This window comes from Ochotona princeps, chromosome 27 (assembly GCF_030435755.1).
Source record: "Ochotona princeps isolate mOchPri1 chromosome 27, mOchPri1.hap1, whole genome shotgun sequence".
Lineage (NCBI taxonomy): Eukaryota > Metazoa > Chordata > Mammalia > Lagomorpha > Ochotonidae > Ochotona > Ochotona princeps.
In genome coordinates this window covers 8,203,676-8,225,891 of record NC_080858.1, presented here as the reverse complement: position 1 = coordinate 8,225,891, position 22,216 = coordinate 8,203,676, and the positions used below count along the sequence as shown (strand labels likewise).

At 41.0% G+C, this 22,216-nt stretch overlaps 1 protein-coding gene across 1 annotated transcript in view; it reads right to left on the bottom strand.

Annotated features, from left to right (window-relative positions):
• The window catches only part of ITPR2 (inositol 1,4,5-trisphosphate receptor type 2), a 418,343-nt gene that overhangs the window by 59,120 nt on the left and 337,007 nt on the right, over positions 1-22,216 (bottom strand). The window contains exons 49-53 of the mRNA XM_058655945.1: positions 17,537-17,712; positions 14,739-14,903; positions 10,182-10,377; positions 7,267-7,359; positions 95-225 (exon numbers count right to left, since the gene is read on the bottom strand). Of these exons, the coding sequence (XP_058511928.1) occupies positions 95-225; positions 7,267-7,359; positions 10,182-10,377; positions 14,739-14,903; positions 17,537-17,712 (761 nt within the window). The remainder of the gene's footprint in view (positions 1-94; positions 226-7,266; positions 7,360-10,181; positions 10,378-14,738; positions 14,904-17,536; positions 17,713-22,216) is intronic.

Here is a 22,216-nt window from a genome sequence, read left to right as displayed (position 1 = left end):
TTACCCTGAAACCAAAGCCACATTCAGATTCTATTAAGAGAAGTTAAACAATACTTCAAGTTCCTAAAAACCAGATTTTTTTTCTTGGGCTTACATCTTTCGATGGCCGTCTCAGCACATCCCCCACGCCTCCACCGTTCCTGAGACCCTGGTTCAACACTGTGACAATGCACATGAGCAGAGTGTCACAGGTCCTTTCAATTCCATCTTCATATTCTTCCTCGGCTGCAAAAAAAACCAAAACACTGCAGTTAAACAGGGTGGCAAGTCCACATTTCGAAACATACTACTATTTGCTTTCAAAGATGTAATTTTTTTGAAGTCACAGCATTTATTTCACCAGCTGGGTTAGCCACAGAAACAATATCCTGAAATACTTTTCTTTCCCTGTAGATGGTAAAGCGGCAGAAGGAAGACATGAAATATTCACTGTGGATGGCTGTGGTGGGAGACGGCTGTGCTGAAAGCTGCTGAAGACAGAACAAAGTCACCGAAAGGACAGAGTGCCCACAGGGAAGCCAGACAGACACGTCTGCAAGTTCTCCTCTGTTCCTGTTGGGAATGGGGCAAGTTCCTCAACCTCAGTCTCCTCATCAGTAAAATGGGGAGACTATCACAGTCACCCCCTTCAGGTGGTTCTTTTAGGATCATATGCAGAGAATGGTATAAATAGGGCAGAAGCTTAAGTCTTGAGGCAACTATATTATTTCATTACTGGGGGTATATGCCTATACTTTCTTAAGGATCAATTTGAAACTAACACTAATAAAATGCTCATATGCAAAAAAACCTTACATAACATATAATAGTAATATTCTTCATGTATGTGCATGAAATTCTAATGTGATGGCTAAGGAGCATGCAAGAAACAAAAGCAGCAAAGTACACGAGAGTGGGAAGAATTTCCATAGACAGACATGGTTTTTCAATAGCGAGGTCATGTGAAATGTGTACATGTCATTTTACCACAGTGAGACTTTCAAGCACATGAGTATACATTTCATTTATTCATTCAACAACCACTGGTTATGTCAGAACAAATGTTTACTAAAGATGGATTAAGTGACAGATAAATCAGGACAGGGAAGCTACAGAAACATGGCTCCTCTCTGTCCCCCAAGATTTTGAAAATGAGGCTGCTTCCCTTGGAAGCCTGCTAGTAAAATCCATATACAATTAGCTATTGTTAAATAAAACAGACCATTTATAAATATACAATGAGAATTAGCTTTCTGTGCGGCATGAAAGCAAGGATCAATGTCAAAAATAGTCCAGTGTTCCCCTCCACAGAAATCAGGGCACAGGCAAGCTGGCACTTACTCGTCAACCTCTATGAGCTTGGCTGGTACAATTCTACTCTTACTATGAAGAACTCCAGACCTTCAGATTGGAATCCAGATAAATTTACTTAGGTTAATGTCAACTTGTTACAGGTACGTGTGTAACCAACTCGTCCTCCTCCATGCCAAATTTGCCTTTTTATGCCAAACCAACACCCATTGGGCCAGGTGCTAGGTATGCAGGTGGGGAGGACCAAAGTGTCCCAGTCTAGTTAGAAATGCTGGGAAACAACAGGAAGACGGGAAACATGAAAGGGACGACAGGCCATGAAGAAATGGCAGGACAAAATGTGGGCCAATGGTCTTAGAGGGAAATGTGGCAGTGAAGAGAAGGCGGGATAGCAGCATCCGGAGGAAAAGCCAATGAGCACTCACGAAGGAGCACCAGGCAGCAAGAGAGGATTCCAGGTGCAAGACTGCTGGTTCAGCTGACAGTGGCCAAGGGCTGGGACATTACACAGGCAGTTTTAAAAGAAGGGAGAGAATATGCTGTTTACAAACAAAGGTACAGAGTAGTGGAAACAAAATTTTCATATGCAGACACATGCATACACAGCTACACAGAAAGAACTTGGAACAGTGCTTGCTAACGAGTAAAGCCTTATTAAATAGCAGCTATTTTGTTACTGACAGGTAACTGGGAAGACCATATGAAAAGTTATGGTTTTCATATAGTCAACACACTCTGTACTTGAACAATGCAAGTTAAAATACACATTTTCAGTTGACTAATGCTCATTTTTCCACTACGGTATTGTTTTCATAGTTCTATGAAAGAAAGAACAATATAAATTCTATAGCATATGAAATGGTACCCTTTAATACGAAGTATCAACCTAGAATATGGGTCATGTTTCAAGAAATGTCTTTAATAATGGCATTTTTCCAATTTTAATAATTGAATTCAATGTTCTTTATATGGTTCTAAGAAAGTAATACTGACACTGAGACATATTGGAAAATTTGAGTGGAACTGAAGACTTCTTGTTTCTCTTAAGCTATGGTTATATAATCAATTAATTATGCAAATGCACATTTAAGCTTTTTGAGCTAGGGAAAAAAAACTTAAAATCACTGGTGCGCTGTGAGAAGCCAAAATGGCACTTAGAGCTGACTGGCTCCTGGTGTCCAACAATCTTTTCTATTAAAGTAAAATACCAAAACATATTAAATTTGAATTACTCATAAATGTTGAGCACCTGTGAACTTCCTCCTTTATGTCTGCACATTAACATGGTTTTTGCTTACAAAATAACTGTGATTATATTTTGAAAATTGTCTCAAAAGGCCTTGCTTTTCTAGAAAGTCAGGTTGAATTTTTTAATATATATATATGAATTATTTTTGCTCAGGCATCAGAGAGTTTTGCAGCAAATGAAATAAAAGGGGATTTTTTTTTTTTCATTTGGTTATTTTTCTAAAGCCATAGCTGGCTGCCTGTTGCCATGTGAATTTTCGGCTGCTGGGACAATGACCTTGCCCACTTGGGCAGGGCTCTTTCCTAGAAGCTGGCGGCCCTGCGTTCCAACCACCATGAGCCTTATTATTAGGCTTCTGTGCATGTATGGGCCTTTTGTAATGGGGGCCTGCTGTCCACACAGGAACACACTCAGGCTGTCGCAAACGCACACCAGGGCTTGCAAATTAAAATTTAATCCTGGTCTTAGACATGGAGGAGTTATTTTTAAATCTAAGCGACACTTGCTGCACAACAAACTCCAGCCTGTACCTTTCACTCTAATTTTGCAATTAATTTTACACAGCCAAAATGGAAAGGCAGCCTGGGCTAGCAGATCAAATTCATGCAATTTTCAATCAGATGAATGTTATCACCTACCAAGTTAATGACCAAAGGGGCGACAGAAGGATCCAGATATTCTTGTAATTTTAATTCTGATATAGAAATAATCTCGCATTGTATAAAGCTATGGCCACATATCCCTGATTCCCCATAGTGTCTCTGAAGAGTCCCCAGTGCCCGAACACTCCACAAGCCAACTGTAACCCATGCTTTCTTCCCAACCTTCACAGCTTCCTTCACAAAACCTTACTTCCCTAGTTCCTACCTGGCACTGCTGGAGCCCAGCAAGTCAGATTTAACCTCTAGAGCACCACGCCTGTGGGGAAGAACTGTCCTCACCCTTCTACAGAGAATGGTAAGTGGATTCTTTTCACAAAATGCGGAGTGAATACCAGGTGGCAGACGTTGCAGTGAGAAGTCTTTGATAAGAGTTTGTATTTGGAACTATAAAGTGATAGCCAAACCTTGCTCACCCTTAACACAGTTAGGGTTTGGGGCCAGAGAGCCTTCGTGCACTGCAGGGTGTTCCTCAGTCTCCCTGGTTTCCACCCACGAGCTGCCACCATTGCCCCTCTCCTAGCTCTGGTAACCAAATCCATCTCCTGGTGTTGCCAGATGTTCCTCAGGAGTAGGAGTGGAAAAAACCTAGCTCCTACTCATGGGTATGTAACACTCTTATATCTAAGAAATGCAATTGTCTTCAGTAGACAACATGTTTAGAGAAATCTACCCAAAAACACTAAGTGAAAGAAACTGATAGGTAGACTTTCTCTGATAACTTCTTCCACTTCCTTTATCATTTGATAGTTCCATGGAGACCAGGATCATACTTGCTTATCAAACATTGAATCCTCAACACTCAGCATGGTGGCTGGCCTACAGTAAAGGCTCTTCACATAAAAGGGACTTCCAAAGCTGTGTGCAACAGGCTAAGTGATACAATCCACCCGACTGTCAGTTCTACAGATCTGATCTGCATGTTTGGCTGTGCAACTTTTATTACAATATTAGACTGCAAGGCACAGAATCTGGTTTACTGACCAGCAGGTATCACTGAGATTTAAAAAATGACTTCTCTGTGTTTAAGGCTAGGATTAAATTTTAGTCAACGAGTTCTAACGTGCATTTTGATGGTGTGAGTATTCCTGTGCAAACAACCGGCCCACATTACAAAAGGCCCAGGCACACTGCAGCAGGGGTTCTAGTCCCAGCTCTGTTTCCTGATTCCAGCTTCCTGCTCATGAACCACCCCACTCCTGAAGTACAGCAGGTTGTGGTTAAGTCTTTGCTACCCACGACCCCGGAGAAGGCCTTGACTGAGTTCCTGGCTCTCTGCTTTGCCTCTAGCCCATTCCTAGCCATTGCAAGCATTTATGGAGTCAACTCAGCAGATAACAAGATTTTCTATCTCTCTTACTCTTTCAGATAAACATAACCTTTAATAATTTATTTATTTTTTAAAGACTTATTTATTTTTATTGCAAAGTCAGATACATACAGAGAGGAGGAGAGACAGAGAGAAATATCCTCCATCCGATAATTCCCTCCCCATGGCACTGAAGCCAGGAGCCAGGAGCTCCTCCGGGTCTCCCACATGGGTGCAGGGTCCCAAGGCTTTGAGCCGTCCTCCACTGCTTTCCCAGGCCACAAGCAGGGAGCTGGATGGGAAGTGGGGCCGCCAGGATCAGAACCGGAGCTCATATCAGAACCCTGGTGTGCTCAAGGCGAGGACTTTAGCTGATAGACCACGGTGCCAGGCCCGCCTTTAATAATTTAAATCCAACTACAGTTATAGTTATTTGCATTAGAATGAAGGATGTCATTTTTGAAAAAAGCATTTAGAGGTTTAAAACCAACACAAAGTATCAATACAAATTGAAACCAAACTGTTACAATATCTGACTAGCAAGAAAGTAGTCTTTTAATTAATACTATTCCCCATATTCTACTAAGGAGAAAGGACACTGAATTGAAAGAATTAAGTACAAGGGATACCAAAACAAAGTTCAAGATTGTCAAAACAAAACAAAACCAAAAGACCTCCAAACTATTTACTGTTACCTAGTTACTTAAACTATGCCTGAATTCTCAAAGTTTATTTCTGTGGCTTTGAAAAGACCTGGGTGACAGGACAGGGGAGTGCGTAGAGGCCTGACTTGGAGGTTGTGGTAGATTCTGCAAACTGCTGACAGATGAATGTGATGACAAGGGAAGATACTAAAACTGACCACACCCCAGACAGCAAGGGAAGGAGATGTAGCCAAAAGAGGCCCATGTGTACCCACCGACTGGGAACGTGGCAGGGCCTGTGAAGCTGGGTTTTGGCAAAAAAAAAAGCCTTGAAAAACAGTCTCACAGTATTTTTTGAAAATGAATCAAGAAACATGGCTGAATGGTAAGTCTGAGACAGATTTCTATGTACATGAAGAGGCACACAAAGTGTGAGCATGACCATCGTGTTTAATGATCCTTGGCTTTATGGCTGCTGTCCTATACAACGTTTCTAACTTCTTTAACTGAAATTTTTTTAGAGCACACTTCAGTAAAAAAAAATTCCTATAAAACTCAAACATCGTACATACAAGTTTCCACATCTTTTTCTTAATTAAAAAAGTATTATAACCATCCCTAAGTCAATGTACATATAAACAGGTGGTAAGATGGATTTCTTATGGGACATATTCTATCAACCCTCCTTCTAAGGCTTTTCAAACCTGAGCATGACATGAGAAAATAAATATATAACTTGACAGAATCATGAGCCTTACAGTTACTTATAGCACAGTGGAACTGGAAGCAACCAGAAACCTAGAGAGATCATTTGGCCAAAACAGTTGTAATCTAGTCTCTGAGCAAACTGTGAGGTCCTGGCATTACGACCTGGCAGAAATAGATAGAAATAAATCCATGATTTTACACTTGAAAGCCCAAACTCCCAATTACATGAATATAGGTTGGGATTTATGGCTTTACAGTTGAACCAGTGAAGAACAGCATTTTATCCAAGAGTCAGCCAAATATGGGTCAGGAGTGTAATGGGGAGTCCAGCTTCTATCACTCACAATGAAGCCATTTAACTGCTTGTCTTGGGGCATTAGACCATGAGTCACTGCTGTGACTGTGAGGAAGGCTGGAGATGTTGCAGATATTTAAGCTGGAGGATGTATACACCAGGATTTATAAAGGGCAGGGTGTGCTCCATACGGCAAGTTGAGCTGAACTGGGGAGGGTTAAGGGAGAACACAGAGTACGGCAGCCACTCACAGTGTGTATGGCTGCTGGGACAGTTTGGAGTCAAGTGTTTAATCCCACATTGGTTCATAAAGCAAGGAACATGTAGTCAGTAGAACAGACCATCAATCTGCAATGGTGCACCATCTGAAGCAGGGAGGCCACCCAGGGAAGAAGATACCGTCATGTGACCACACGGTATGTTTCCAGATTCAACTTGGGGAGATCCATGCTTGCACTGTGCCTCTCTCCCCTCTCATCTGCTTTGAACCCAATTTTGCCACCTGTAGATACTAGACATCTACTCTAGTTAAACACATTATTTTTGATAAATGACAATGGTGATAACATGAAAAGATATGCAGTCCCTAAATCTTTGCTGCTGTAGGTAACATCAGTGATTTCTAATACCTTTCATTAAATATTATGTATTACATTGAATGCCAAGGGAACACATTATAGCATAAAACACTCATTTTATGTGCATAGCTGCATTTGCTCCTATATTCCCCTCTCTCAGACCCCCTCTCCTCAGCATCCAAGAACTGAGTTTAGGGAATTTGCATAACACACCCTCAAACTGCCAGACCCAGGATTACAGCCAAGGATTAATCTGATGCTTTTCGGGGTCTTATGTTAACAGCGACACACTGTTGAGGGGCTCCCTTAGTGTGGTTGCCAATGCAGAACTTTCAGAGACAAACACCACAGGATAAATGCACTAGAGTCCCATGAGTAGCAATCCATCACAGGACAGAGATGAGACTCCTTTCTCTAATTTGAATCCTCTCGGTTCTTTCATCTTTTGTTTCTACCCACCAAGAAACATCTAAAGCAACTCTCTAACAAGCGATAACATGAACCTCACACTGTCCTGAAGTCCCTTCTACAGACCTGTACTGGAAGCTGGTATTGTGGTTGAGCAGTTCTCTTTTCCACATGTCTCCATTATGGAAGTTAAGGTCGTAGTAGGGACCCCGTAAGCACCTAAGAAGACAAAAAGCAGAACATGGTATTAAGACCAGTATGCAAATGACAAGCAAGGCACAGATAAAGGCATCTAAATTAAAGGCACTTGTGCTCAACTTAGTTGTGCTCCTATAATCTTCCGGGGAGTTGGTCTAGAACTCTGAACACAGCTTTGCCCTCTAAAGCAGTTTCATAAAAAGACAGCAGACTCAGGCTGACACACTGAAAGTCTTCTAAGCCTTCTAAGTGGAGAAATAAAGTATTGATAAAACTGGAGACCTTAACCATCATGAAATACATCTCTTTGGCCAAATGTACAAAGGGTTCTGACTTGGGATGGCAGGAGCACATGTCCCAAGTGCAGTGGGTGTCCTGGGCACTAAGCTCCCTTGACCATGGGTAAGGCAGGGACTGTGGCAGGTGGCAGCTCCAATCCTAAAGCAGGGGCTCCTGGACAGAGGCATAAAGTGTCTCTGGGAAGCAAGAGCCTTCTGCTGTTGACGACCTTTCTTTTCATCCATCGTCTCCAGGGATCCTCTCCCTGGCCCAGAATAGAACAGAAACTAGGAACCCTCCGGGGTATTTGACTTGCACACTGAGATGGAGTTGGAAGTGGTGAATGGAAGATGAGGACAGAAGTCTCAAAAAGGAGGCAACTGAGGAGGGCTGGGGCAGAATCCCTTGAAAGACTGAACTTTTATGCCATGTAGCAGTAGAGATCTGAGGATGGTTCAATGGCCACAGCACAACTCGTGGTGATTAAAACTGATTAAGTCATGAGGGCTCCGCCCTCACGAGCCCACACATCCATTCACGCGTTAACAGTTATCATGGGTGTGTGCCTGTGAGAAAGGCCAGTTTGTTCTGCCATGTTGTCATGACACAGCACAGAGGCCCGTTTTGGATCCTGAGCAGGTGCTGGTGGCAGCCTCCGGAACACTGAGCTAATCCAACCTCTGTCCTTTACACATCCTGCACTCTCAGGGAATGTGTTAATACAACAGAAAATGGGCAGAAGTGTTAGGGAAAGAAAGGTACTTTTTTAGGGTCTCATCATAAATGCTTTCAATCTAGGAAACAGACACGCCATGAAAAAAAAGACAGTTTAACTTTGCTAACTGTTCTCACTGCTGGATGTACTTATTTGCAAATGCTTTATTCAACAGCTTTCACTAAATTTTAAGGCTTACATTGCTTACTTTAAGAAAACATTTTTTCTGTTTCTAAGAAAAATATTTGTATTGGTGGCATAACGACATTCAGGAACATACATGTTAGCAATAACTGCGGACATTAGGATTCAGAAAGTATGATGGTGCTTCGGATTCCCTCTGGACCAAGGAACTCCCTGTGATCCTGCCTCAAAGCCAGGAAGCAAGCCAAATGCGAAGATGAAGAGAGCAGACAGTTTACAACCCACAGTTTAGTGGAAGTAGTGCTGTGGGGAAACTTAACAGATGAGCTTTTCCTCCAAAGAGCGATAACCTGTGAAATTCTAGGAACAATAACATTTAAGCCCAAAACAAAATATTTCATGTTCATGGGGCCAGTGCCATGCAGGCTAAGCCTCAGCCTGTGGCACTGGCATCCCATATGAACTCTAGTTCGAGTCCTAGGTACTCCAATGCCAAACCAACTCCCTTCTAATGTGCCTGAGAAGGCAGTGCAAGATAGCCCAAGTGCTTGGGCACCTGCACTCATGGGGGAGTCCTAGAAGAGCTCCAGGCTTTGGGCTAGCCCAGCTCCAGCTGTTGTAGCCATTTGGGGAGAGAACCAATGGATGGAAGGCCAATCTCTCTGTCTCCCTTCTCCCCCTTTTCTTCTCTGCTTCTTTGCCTTTCAAATAATAAATAAGTCTTCTAAAAAATCCAAATACCTCATAATCTCCGTAATAAATACTACTATCTAGGTATGAAATTCCAGAGAGCCTCATGTTTCATACTTTCAGTCTATGGATATAATCATGTTTTAACGGTGTGCTTTGATCACTTACACCTAAACAACACCCAATCATCCTGTATTCTGAGATACTGCTATAAACCATGAATTTAAAAATTAAGAAAAGCTTATTAAGGGTAAAAAAAAAAGATACTCTTGATAAGACAACATTAATTAAATCCCACTTTTAAATTAAACAGTTTCATGTCTCCTTTTGTGGTTTCCATTGTCCATAGCCCATGAAGAAATCACTGAGAAAAATGATACAGAAAATGAGTGATGATTTCTACCCTGCACAGCTCAAGGGATGAAAGCGTGAAGAAAAAGGAAACTGAACTAAAACAACAGCATAAGGAGAAAGGGAAAAACAAAGTCACAGGAAAGCATTAACGAATTTTTAAAAACCCAAATAGTACAGAAAGGAGCAGGACTCTCACCACAGGGCCCAGCGAGCAAACGGGGTGGTATGTGCCCAAACCACCGGTGAAGAAGAAAGCCTGAGGGTCACAGAGACTGACAGCATGCTGGGCATTAGTACGCATTCCAGACCAACGTCTAGCTGATGCCTTTCCAGATAAAAACATTTATTCACTTTCAACCATTTTAAGTATGATATGGGGCACTGTGATCCAACACCAACAGAAAAACAGCAGTGAGTGGTGTTTGGTGAAGTTGCTGACTGACTGCTAGAAGACTTGGTGTTACTGAAATTTCTCTCGGAGGCTGAGCTCACGGCCGACATTTAGTACCCAGCCAAAAAGTAGGTCATGATAATGACTCCTAGCAGCAAACATACTCCCAATCGAATGAAAGAAAACACTTCCTGCTTTAGTGAGTTCACCTGTAACACTGTTAGCAAGCGACATCCAAGCCATGCCTGCCACCAGAGGAAACAGCAATACCTGTCACAGGGGTCCTGTTTTTCAGTCTATCCACTTCCATCGTGAAGTCATCCTTCAAGAAAAGGAAGCCGATGATGGAGAACAGGTAGACCAGGATGAGCGCCAGGACTGCAGTCAGAATAATGGAGCGGCCATTCCGTGTGACGCTTTTGATGACGTTGAGTAAAGTCTCTTCTCTGTATACCAAATCAAAAAGCTGCAAAAACATGGAAAACAAGAAAAAAGGGCAATGTAGCAGCAGGTGAATAAGTGTAAAGGTAGTTACAAATACAACTGCAAGTCATTTTAGTCCATCAACAAAAAATGTAACTTAAACCACCTTAAAAATGTGCCAAAACAACCATTTCTTCTCTGATTATGATTCATTAATAAACAGGTGTTCGATAAATTAAGTCTAGCCTAGCACATAACATGTACCTACTGGTTTCTTTGCTAACATAAACCAGTTTATTAAAACATTCTAGAAATAGCATAGTTTCAACATTTTGAATGATGAAAAATTATAATATGGTCAGATCAGCTATTTACCCTTTATTTTTATTCTAATATTTTGCACTTACTTTTAGAATACATGGCTCCACTGCAGCAATGAACAACTGACAAGTTTATCAAATCCATTGCTTATCTAATGAATCAGAGGCGACATTAGAGGACTGATTTCATGAGACCTCCCCAACAGAAAAAATAATAAATTCAAAAATACTTGAGTAATGGAAGCATTTTTCTTTACATAAGGGGTATAATAAGGAAGAAAAACCTATTACTTCAGTGTATATTGTTGGAACCAGAAATAAATAAAAATCTAAATCACGATTTTGCTAATTTATCTTCTCTTCTGGGTTTTCATTCATTTTCTCTTTAGGATAGAAAAACCTAAGCACTACTGAAGAACCTAGACACGCATTTACTTTCTGCAGTGCACATTGATAACAACTTCATTCGTCACATATAAGCAAGTACTTGTCTTAGGACAAAATCTAGTTGAAAGCAACAAAACAACATTCATTTTCAAAAGGTATAAGCATATGGAAACAAATACTATTTTTCATATTAGAATAGTTGCTTTGTCTTTAGGTACCTGTGGGCAAGAATTAGAATTTCTTGGGGACTGCATGATCATTCAGTTGATTAATCCTGCACCTGCAAGGGCCAGCATTCCATATGGATGCCGCTTCACGTGCTGACTGCTCCACTTCCCATCCAGCTCCCTGCTTGTGGCCTGGGAAAGCAGTCGAGGATAAGCCAAGTCCTTGGGATCCTGCACCTGCTTTGGAAACCCCGAGGCAGCTCCCAGTTCCTGGCTTCAGATCAGTTCAATTCTAGCCATTGCGGCCACTTGGGGAATGAACCAGTGGGTGGAATATCTTTCTGTTTCTCCTTCTCTCTGTAAAAATAAGCCTCTCCAATTGATACAAGTAATTTTTTTTAAAAAAAGGTATATCTGAACTCACTGAAATGTTCAATTATGTGTCACACACTTTTTCCCCGAGACACACTAAAGCCTTGTTCTCTAGTTTGCTGAGCACTGAGGTTTCCACAATTACTTTCCAACCTAACAACAGTCTGAAAAATCATTGCTGAGTAGAGAGACACTAGCCTTTTTGCTCACTTTAGCAAGTAGATCTTTTTTTAATGACGGCCAAATACAAAACTTTATCTTTTTTATCTCCTGGTAAGGCAGCCAACTTTTGAAATAAAGTCAATATTCTTCATTAAAGATAAATTAACAAATGCAAATCAAACTTTAAGCTGTTGGCACTCCGAATTACTCCATTTATTTAAGCTTTCAGTTGACAGATTTTCTCTTATGCTTTTTTTTAAAGATTTATTTAATTTTATTACAAAGTCAGATAGACAGAGAGGAGGAGAGACAGAGAGGAAGATCTTCCGTCCGATGATTCACTCCCCAAGTGAGCCGCAACGGGCCGGTGCTGTGCCGATCCGAAGCTGGGAACCAGGAACCTCTTCCGGGTCTCCCATACGTGTGCTGGGTCCCAAAGCTTTAGGCCGTCCTCAACTGCTTTCCCAGGCCACAAGCAGGGAGCTGGATGGGAAGTGGGGCTGCCAGGATTAGAACCGGCGCCTATATGGGACCCCGGGGCGTTTAAGGCGAAGACTTTAGCCGCTAGGCCACGCTGCTGGGCCCAGATTTTCCCTTATGTTACTCATGCTGACTTAAGGAGGTCTGGCCATGTGGTCTGAGTCAGCTCTAGCCAGTGCGTAGTGTTAAGAAGCTGCTGGTTAAAAATGCATATTCCTGGGCAAAGTTGATATTGGGCTGGCTGAGATTTCTCTGAAATATGAATATGACTGTGTTTTTAAAAATTACTATTATACTAGGTAAAGAACTGATTCTTGAATTTATGTTCCAGAAAAAAATGTTGGGGCTGGTGCTGTGGCATAGTAGGTAAAGCCGCTGTTCCCTCAGCATCCCTCACTGAGCGCAGGATACTGTCCTGGCACTGCTTCCGATCCAGATTCCTGCTAACGGTCTGGGAAAAGCAGCAGAAGATGGTCCAAGTGTTTAGGCCCTCTAACTCATCTGGGGGACTCGGATGAAGCTCCTGGCTCCTAGCTTGGCTGCTGTGGCCATCTTCGGAGTGCATCAGTGGACAGAAGACCTCTCTGAGTATCCCTTTCTCTGTAACTGACATTTTTTTTTTAAAAAAGATAAAGTTATTTATATTGGAAAGGCAGATACACAGAGAGGAGAGATGAGAGATTTTCTCTCTGGTGTTTCACTCCCCAAGTGGCCATAACAGCTAGAGCTGAGGCCAATCTGAAGTCAGCAGCCAGGAACTTCCTCCAGGTCTCCCACGCGGATGTAGGGTCCCAAGGCTTTGAGCCATCCTCTACTGCTTTCCCAGACCACAAGCAGTGGAGCTGTCAGGACACAAATCGGCACACATATGGGGAACTGACACGCATATGGGATCCCAACAGGTGCAAGGCGAGGCCCTGTACTCTGGCTTTTAAATAAACAGATAAACAAGTAATTTAAAAAATCACAAAAAGGTTTTATATTAAAATATGCTAAAACAGAGTTTTTGTATAATGCACATTAGAATTTCTAAAACTCTAAGCATCAAAATGGACTACTCTGCCATTATAAACAACCCCATTAAAACAACACTGGTATCAGTATTGTAAGACAAAACCCCAGAGGGAAGCAAAACTAGAGAAAAGGGCAAAGGAACAGAAAAGCAGCATTTCTGCTAACAACTCAGATAATACTTTGAATGTGCTTTTATTTTGTAAAATATTTTCCTTAGAAAAGAAAGGTCACAAATATTACTTTGTTTTTCTTTGTTATCTGTTCAGTGATATTAATGGTCTCCCATACTACTGCTATCCCTTTAGATAAATTAGAGGGCTGAAGCACAACATCCTTGTAAATTCATCATGTTGTATATGGTAAAGATGTCTAGCCTTTCTATGTCTATCAGATCTTAATAAAGTGATTCAAAAAGTGATACACTATTGCATTTTTGCCATCCTCTAAAAGTGTTGGGTATAATAACACTTCAAAACAGGAGGCAGATGGAGAATCCATTTGGATCGCTGTAGCAGAAAAAGCATTTTGCTGCATGATCTAACTCAGCTGCCCAGAAAATGTATCTCTATCAAAATCTAACAGGCAAATCCACCAGTCACTGGGTCCCTTCCGCGGGTTTAGGGGGAAATGGAAAATTGGCCTGATTCTGTCCTTCTCCAGGGGTGCGCTGGAGATGGCAACACAGGAGGTGCTGACTTGCCCTTGATGATCCAAGCAAACTAGTTCATCAAAGTGTGCTTAGATCTTTAACTCGTGGCCAGGCTGCATTTCATCGGACAGTGTTGTCCACTGCACGTCAACTATAAGCTGCAGATATAAATAAATGGCTCTGACAACCTCACAGGATGCTATCCTGTCGTGCTGCCAATTTCCACACACTGTCCTGTTGCTTGCTGCTTCCTCACCTGGTCTGTGGCTTGAAAATAGTACTGAATGTACTTAGGAGCTAAAACTGACAACCAGAAAAAATCAATAACTCTACAGAAAAATCCATTTAATAAGTGAAATATATGTATATCAGTTCAATAACAAACCTGGAATAAAAAAGACTACACTTAAAAACAACTCCTTTTCCTGCAGTGTTGGCCTGTCTGCCCTCCTGCTGCTTAGCTGCCATTTTAAAGATGCATGTAGTATTTGATACTGTAAATAAAACATGATGATTTCAGTACCCAAGTGAACCTACTGCCCCCACATTCCTGTTTTTTCGGAGAATCTTTAAACGTCAAAGGAGATACTAGTTGGCTGAAACCCCAAACAACCTATCTGCATCACTCATCTGAAACCTGTGTCAGCAGGTTGCTTCTCAGAGACAAAACAGAGAATCCAACACCTCTGCAATTTCCTCAATAAAAGGGCAATACAAATGATAATAATTCATACTTTCCCCAGGAAATTCTAAAAATAACAGATTTTGTTCTAAATATCAAAGGAAGGGGCAGATACGGCAGCAGCACTGTGTGCGTTCACAGCAGCGACTGGCCCCAGGAAGATGTACTCACCAGGAAGCTATAGAAGAACTCATGGATAAAGAGGCCCAGCATGCATACCAGGACGTAGGCCACGTGATACAGGAAAGCCATGTCCAGGATGACGGCACGGTAGCCTCGGGTGAACGTGCCACGGTTCCCGACGAAACTCACCAGAAACACGATTTTATTGCAAAGCTAAGGGGAGGAACAGATGAGATCTCACTGATTTATCCTCAGAATCACATAACAGCAGGACATGGACAAAAACTGTTATTTGCCAAGTCTATGATTTTCTTTCATGATTTATCTCATCTTTGCAGTGTTTCAACATTGCTAACAATTCTGCCTGTAAATATAAAAATACACACAGATTTTTATTCCTCACAGTTACACTAAAAGAGAAAGAAAATGTTAATTGAGCTAGCTACGAGGCAGACAGACCTGAATTCAAACCGTGGGTTTTCTGGCACAATTGCAGATCCTGATGGTTTCTAACAAAAACTTGGAATCAATGAATCTCTGTCCCATAGAATTCTTCAGAGGAGTAAGTGACATAAGGTAAATGAAACACTTAAAATAATACCTTAACTATGACTTTTGTTACATATTACATATGAATTACTATGTAAAAGTGTTTTTAGTATGCTTGAAATATAAGAATATATTGAAAATAAAAATATTCAGAGATTCGTCCTTGATTTTTGTTAACCCTGGAATTTGTCCACTAAGTTTTATCAGCTACAGAATGGAAGGGAGGAAGAGGGGGGAAGGCAAGCTAGCAGGTGGAGGAAGAAGGGAAAGACAAGAGAAGCAGAAAGACAAGGGATAGGAAGAGAGGTGGAGGGAGAGAGGAACAGAAGAAAGGAGAGAGGGAAGGAAGAGGGAGAGAGGGAGAGAAGGGAAGAGGAAGAGAGAGAGAGAGAGATTGATTTCATCTATTGATTCACTGCTCAGATGGCAGAGACAGGCCTGGAGCTTCTTCCCATTCTACCACATTGGTGGCGGAAACCAAGGCCTTGGGTCATGCTCTGCGGCTTTTCTCTAGGCCACTAGCAGGGAGGTAGATCAGAAGTGGAGCAGCCAAGACATAAACTGGACCCATAGGGAGCCAACTGCAGCCAACCTCCTGAGAATTATTTTACACAATTAAGTCACTGAATTATTTTTGCATTTAACTTACTTCATAGGCAAGGAAAATATAAATACACTTATGTATCTGGGTTAAAATATGTGTTATCTATTTTCTAAGCTATATGTGTGGCAATTATTCACTTACCATTTTGAGGTGTTTATTAGACCTCTGAGTATGTAACATCTGTATATACAAGCTATATTTAATGATGCATTTTGTGGTAGAATTATGGAACATGGAAATGGATGCCGAGACTAAGCCGACAGTCACAGTGATTTGGACAATGACTCACAAAGCAACAGTTACTTAGTTAATGCTATCTATCTGAATCTAGGGTAACTGCATTACTTTTAAACTGAAGTCAGTCTTGCCCTTCAGTAACTCAGAGAAGAATCACACAGCTTACTCTTCCTAATGTATTCTGAGTTCTTTAGGATACATCTTTGTAGGCCAATGTCTAAATCCAACCTTGGGAAAATAGGTTGCTTATTGCAACACTATTTTTTTTTCTTTTTTGGATAGGTATGGAAAAATCAGTTACAGAAAGATTTCAAATAGCACAAGTAGCAGCATATTACTTTGATTCAGATGTGAAACTTGAAAGGTTGGAAACTTTTCCCTTCCTGAATTCCCAAGCATTTCAGATACAATGAATCACCCAAGTCAACAACACAACAATGGAAAAGGCCACACTTTGTCTGAACTCCCCTCTGGTGATCAACTATTCTCAATAATCAATGCTGTCAGCTCTCCCATCATCTCGTGGACCATTTCAATAAAGTCAAACAGGAAGTCTTACTTCACTTGGCGTTTCATCACTAGTATTTACACTGTTATCAAATACAGCTAAATTATCATGAAAATCTTTATAGTTACTTTCAAGAGCAGGTTTCTATTATAGGAAGTCATTGCTTAAATACAAGGAAATATATACAAGCTATTGCTGTAGATGCAAGTGTTTCACATTCCCATGCAAACGATGAAAAACAGAGGGTCTGGGTCAACTAATATTTTATAGTTTATGCTTTAAATTGTTGAATGACAGAAGTAAGCTCTATAAAGATAAAATTAAAAATTAGAATGATTCTTAGGATAATATTTAAGACAAATTATTATAGGCGATCTCCTGATCTCTAACTGTAGATTGAATCATAAAAATCTATGCAGGAAAACGATCTACAACATCCACATACCGAAGAAAACTAATAGGTGGGATTAAAATTCTGAAATGAATAAGACATTTCAGTTCTTATCATTATAAAAGTTTCTGTTAGAAACAGGGTCTCTGCTGTGGTGCTGTGGGTTCAGCTGCCTCCTGAGATGTTATGCTCCCACATCTGGCCTCCAATCCAGGCTCCTGCCAAGGCACCTGGGAAGCAGATGACAGCCGAAGTGTTTGGGTCCCTGCCACTCATGTGAGAGACCTAGATGGAGCTCCTGTCTCCTGGTTTTGGCCTGGTCAGCCTCAGCTATTGCAGCTACTTGGGGGGTAGGGAGCAGAGAGGGAGGAGATGAAACAGCAGATGCAAGCTCTCTTTTTCTGTCTTTCTGATTGTTTCTGTCATTTTGAATTTCAAATGAATAACATTTTTTGAAAATTAAGTAAGAATCCACCACTTTGAAGTAAACAACCGATACTGACTTCTCTTGTTTTTTGAACAAGATTCTAACCAAGTCTATTCTAGTAAATACTTACGTTAGCTGCACCAAGAAGTATTAATGTAGGCCCAAGACCTATCGTATATATGGATCGTAGCATTACTGATACAAGAAATGGCCGAATACCGACAGGCTTGGAGAAGAAAAACAGCATAGAGGTGCAGATGGCAACTGCGATCCAAAGCAGGATGGAGAACAATGGAGAAAGTGTGCCTGTAAAATGTGAAAGAAGTTCATTTTTACTGAGATTGAAACTAAAATATGTGAAAAAAAGAAAAAAAAACTTGTTCCTCATCTTCATACTTAAACCCAAGTCCAGTTGTGATGCACTGAATTTCAAAACAAAACTAAGGTATACTTTCAGGAAATGTCTTGGAACACAGTACTCATTATTAAATTTCCAGAAAGTCTGTGATTAATTTCAGGCTACTTCAATACTTACCAGTTAATGCTCCTTCCATTAAGTCTAGAAATTACTCAACTTGCTCCCATGGGGAAGTAATCTGCTAAATACTTTTGATAGGTATATCTCAATGGAAAACCTTAATTCTAAATTTATGATTAATGAACATCAACAGTATGGCTAAATCACATGAGATCAGGTTTTTCTGCCTCAAACTCATACCATGTCTGAATCTGTTATTATCCAGTTTCCACATTATATAATTCTCTGAAGAATCCTGTAATGTTGACTACCTAGCTTTTACAAAATAGATACAGGGCCCGGCGGCGTGGCCTAGCGGCTAAAGTCCTCGCCTTGAAAGCCCCGGGATCCCATATGGGTGCCGGTTCTAATCCCGGCAGCTCCACTTCCCATCCAGCTCCCTGCTTGTGGCCTGGGAAAGCAGTTGAGGACGGCCCAATGCATTGGGACCCTGCACCCGCGTGGGAGACCCGGAAGAGGTTCCAGGTTCCCGGCTTCGGATTGGCGCGCATCGGCCCGTTGCGGCTCACTTGGGGAGTGAATCATCGGACGGAAGATCTTCCTCTCTGTCTCTCCTCTGTATATATCTGGCTGTAATAAAATGAATAAATCTTTATAAAAAAAAAAACAAAAAAACAAAATAGATACAGGTTTTAGCTGTTGAATATGCTAAATATTTAGCTGTTAAATGTTAAATATGTTTACATATATGCATTTATATAGATGGATATGCATGAAAATATATATTTCCAGGCCAGCTGAAATTTTAAAGTTTTTCATGATCAGAAAATAAAGGTTTCAATTGTTTCAATACTGATCTCCATTAAAAATGTAATCTGCTTGAAACTCTCCATAAAAGAGGACTAAAAATATCCTTCCGTTAAGAAGAAGCAGGATTCATTGACATTTGCCCTGGCATGTGGATTCAAGAAATTCCTGGCAGCACTGCATTTGCGGAAGTGGACTGGGGGCACGTTCCTTGCTGGCTGGACCAGCCTGGGATCTCAAACACATGTCTGTGGGGTGACACAGTCAGAGGCGAGTAACTTAATGGGGACTTCCCAATACCTCCTTTGGCAACTACTCTACAGGACTTCGGATTCTTCCAGCACACCTCTCCCTGTTATTTATAAAACATACTTCTGCATGCAGAAATACCTTGATTGCTTTGGTGTACACAGCTTTAGTATTATAAAACTTCTAGAATTTTCTGGACTTTTAAATGAATTCTGTGTAAGTTTTAAGTGCACAGTGAGTACTGATAGATATCATAAGTTTGAAGGAACCTTGTACATGACTTACTGATGTGGCATCCACAGCTCCCTCCAATTCCTGTCCACCAGCCTGGCTAACAAAATGGATCTCCTACTCGTGTTTATCCTAATGGTGGCTTTTACAAGCTTTATTTCTAGCAAAATACAACCTACCACAAGCAGTTTTAATTTCAATAATCTTAAACAGCCAGAAACAAATTGGCCTCCTCCCATGCTGACCAGGACTTGGAACCCCAACTGAATGTCAGCCCAGGGAGGGCCACCTTGGCCTCACGCAGGGCCTGCCAGGCAGCATCAAATGCACACTTGTAATTAAGGGCACAAAGAAAAACAGCCTGTGAGTTCAACTGGAGTAACGTTCTCCAGGCACAAACTCCTTAGTTGTAAATTCATTATACTGCAACTGCCAACATTTCCAAGATACATTGAACTAAAGCTGTTCAATGGCCAGTCATGTGACTCTCCATGGTGATTCATCAATAACATCTCAGTGGAACATTCTTCTACAAGTCCCAGATTTGACTTAGACGGCCTCACTGAGCACTTTCACTAATGCCTGGTAAGTTAAGACAGATAGCATCCAACCTGCTAAGATTTCCTCCTGATTAACAAAAATTATAGCCATGCACTGCAAAGTTGGTGTTTGATCCCTCTGTGAAAATAAAACCTAGTTTCTAGCATAATCTTTTACAGTTTAATATTCAAAATACACTTTCAGTATCAGCAACTACAATGTTATTTAAAATAGTTATGAATCAACACTTCTCATCTTGTAATTACCTGCTTTAGGATTCAGTGCTTAAAAAAAAAAGATGGAAATCTCTCCTACAAACTGCTGAAGAGGTATGGATTTTCAAAGACAGTAACTGCCCATTAATTGCTTTCTCTCTTTAATAGCTTATATCTGTATCAATATTCTAGAAACAAATTACAACGGGAAAAAATTTTTCCCCAGCATATACCTGCTATACTTTTAAATCTTAGAACATATAAAGTTTATCCTTTATAAAAGAAAATTGACACAGCAAAATTGGAAACTTCAATTCCATTCACATAATGGAACTCGCTATCTGCCTCCTGCTGGCTTGTTTATAGTTTCCTTTATGGCGCATGCTGTTTCTTTCCAATCTCTCTTTTTGCCTACCTCCCACGTGGCCTCAAAAAGCTTCTCTGCTTCCCCTACCTCCATCCATAAATCCTCAGGTGGCCTTCAGTGGCATGCCTTACTCATTCCCTAGTCACCTAACCAGACCACTGACTCCTCCAGGACGAGGACAGAGGGCTGTTTGACCAATCTTTGTGTCTTTAAACTTAGCACAGGGCCTGTGGCCCTCCATTAGTGACCGTTTCTTTGCGTGAACGGAAATCACCTTGAAGAACTTATTTTCTTGAACACAAAGCACTTGAGGGAAAAAAGAATGAAATTTAAGGGTCACATTCTACTTTTTCATCGATTTTCTCCCCCCCCCCCCCCCCCGCTAGTTCGCTTTAACTACTGAAACCCAGGCAAGAGGCAGCTGACATGGCAACCTTCAACTTCTATTATATTTTTTTTTTGGTTCCTTTAATACATCATTGCTCAAAATCATATTCAGTTCTACAAATGTATGTAATTCCTTAAGTCTCTTTTGTTGCTTTTTTCCAACTTAATTTCATCGTGGTTATGAAAGTTACATGATATCTTCAAAAAGTTCATGGTAATGCATATAATGAAATATATATTCTGTGAAATATACTATTTTTTTTCATGGAAATAAACTTATTTTCCAATTTCATTTTTCCTTGAACTTCTCAATGTAACCTCACATGATTTTAGTTTTTTTCATATCTGTTAAGATTCGTTCTGTGGCCCAATATATAGTCTGTTCTAAATAAAAGTGTTTCGGGCCCGGCGGCGTGGCCTAGTGGCTAAAGTCCTCGCCTTGAATGCCCCGGGATCCCATATGGACGCCGGTTCTAATCCCGGCAGCTTCACTTCCCATCCAGCTCCCTGCTTGTGGCCTGGGAAAGCAGTCGAGGATGGCCCAAAGCCTTGGGACTCTGTACCCATGTGGGAGACCTGGAGGAAGTTCCTGGATCCTAATAACACCTAGATCTCCCAGCACTGGATAGATACACATTTATAACCAGCGTCTTCTTGCTGAACTGATCCCTTGATAATTATATAGAGACCTTACCTGTCTCATTTGACAACTATTCCCCCCAAAGCCTGCTTTGTATGATATAGAAATAGCTATTCATGTGTGCTTGTGGTTTCTGTCTGCATGGGATAAATGTCTATTTACTATAAATCTTGGGTACTCTCACTGGTGAAATTAATTTCTTGTAGGTAGTACACAGAAGGATCTTCATTTTTTGTTCTTTTAAAGATTTATTTTATTTTCATTTCAAAGGCTACTGAATTACACATACAAGGAGAGAGATCTTCCTTCCATTCACTGGTTCACTTCATAAATAAACAGATGGAGGTGGACCAGTTTGAGGTCAGGAGCCAGGAGCTTATTCTGAGTCTCCCATGTGGGTACACAGAGGCCCAAGCATTGGGCCACCCTCTGCTGTTTTTCCAGATTATTAACAGGCAGCTGAATGGCAAGTGGAGTGGCCAGAACACAGACCTGTTCCCATTTAGAATGCTGGCACTAGAGGCGGAAGCTTAGCCTACTGTGTCATGATACTGGTCCCATGGGTCTTGTTTTCTTTAATCCAATTACTTTGTGTCTTTTCATTGGGAGATTTAGTTTACAATCAAGGTTATTATTAATAGAGAAAATTATTACTGTTATTTTATTCTGTTTTGAAAATCCTTTGTCTTCTTCTTCCTCTTCTATTATTTAATTTTGATTTGGTGGTTTAATTAATATGGTTACATTTTCATTTGTCCTTACTGTACTTGCTCTCCTATTGGATTTTATACTCCTACGCATTCTCGTAATGTTAGTCTCACTTCTGGATGTAGGACTGCCTCAAGTGTCTTGGGTAAGGCCATCTGGTGGTGACGGACTGTAAAGAATAAAAGATG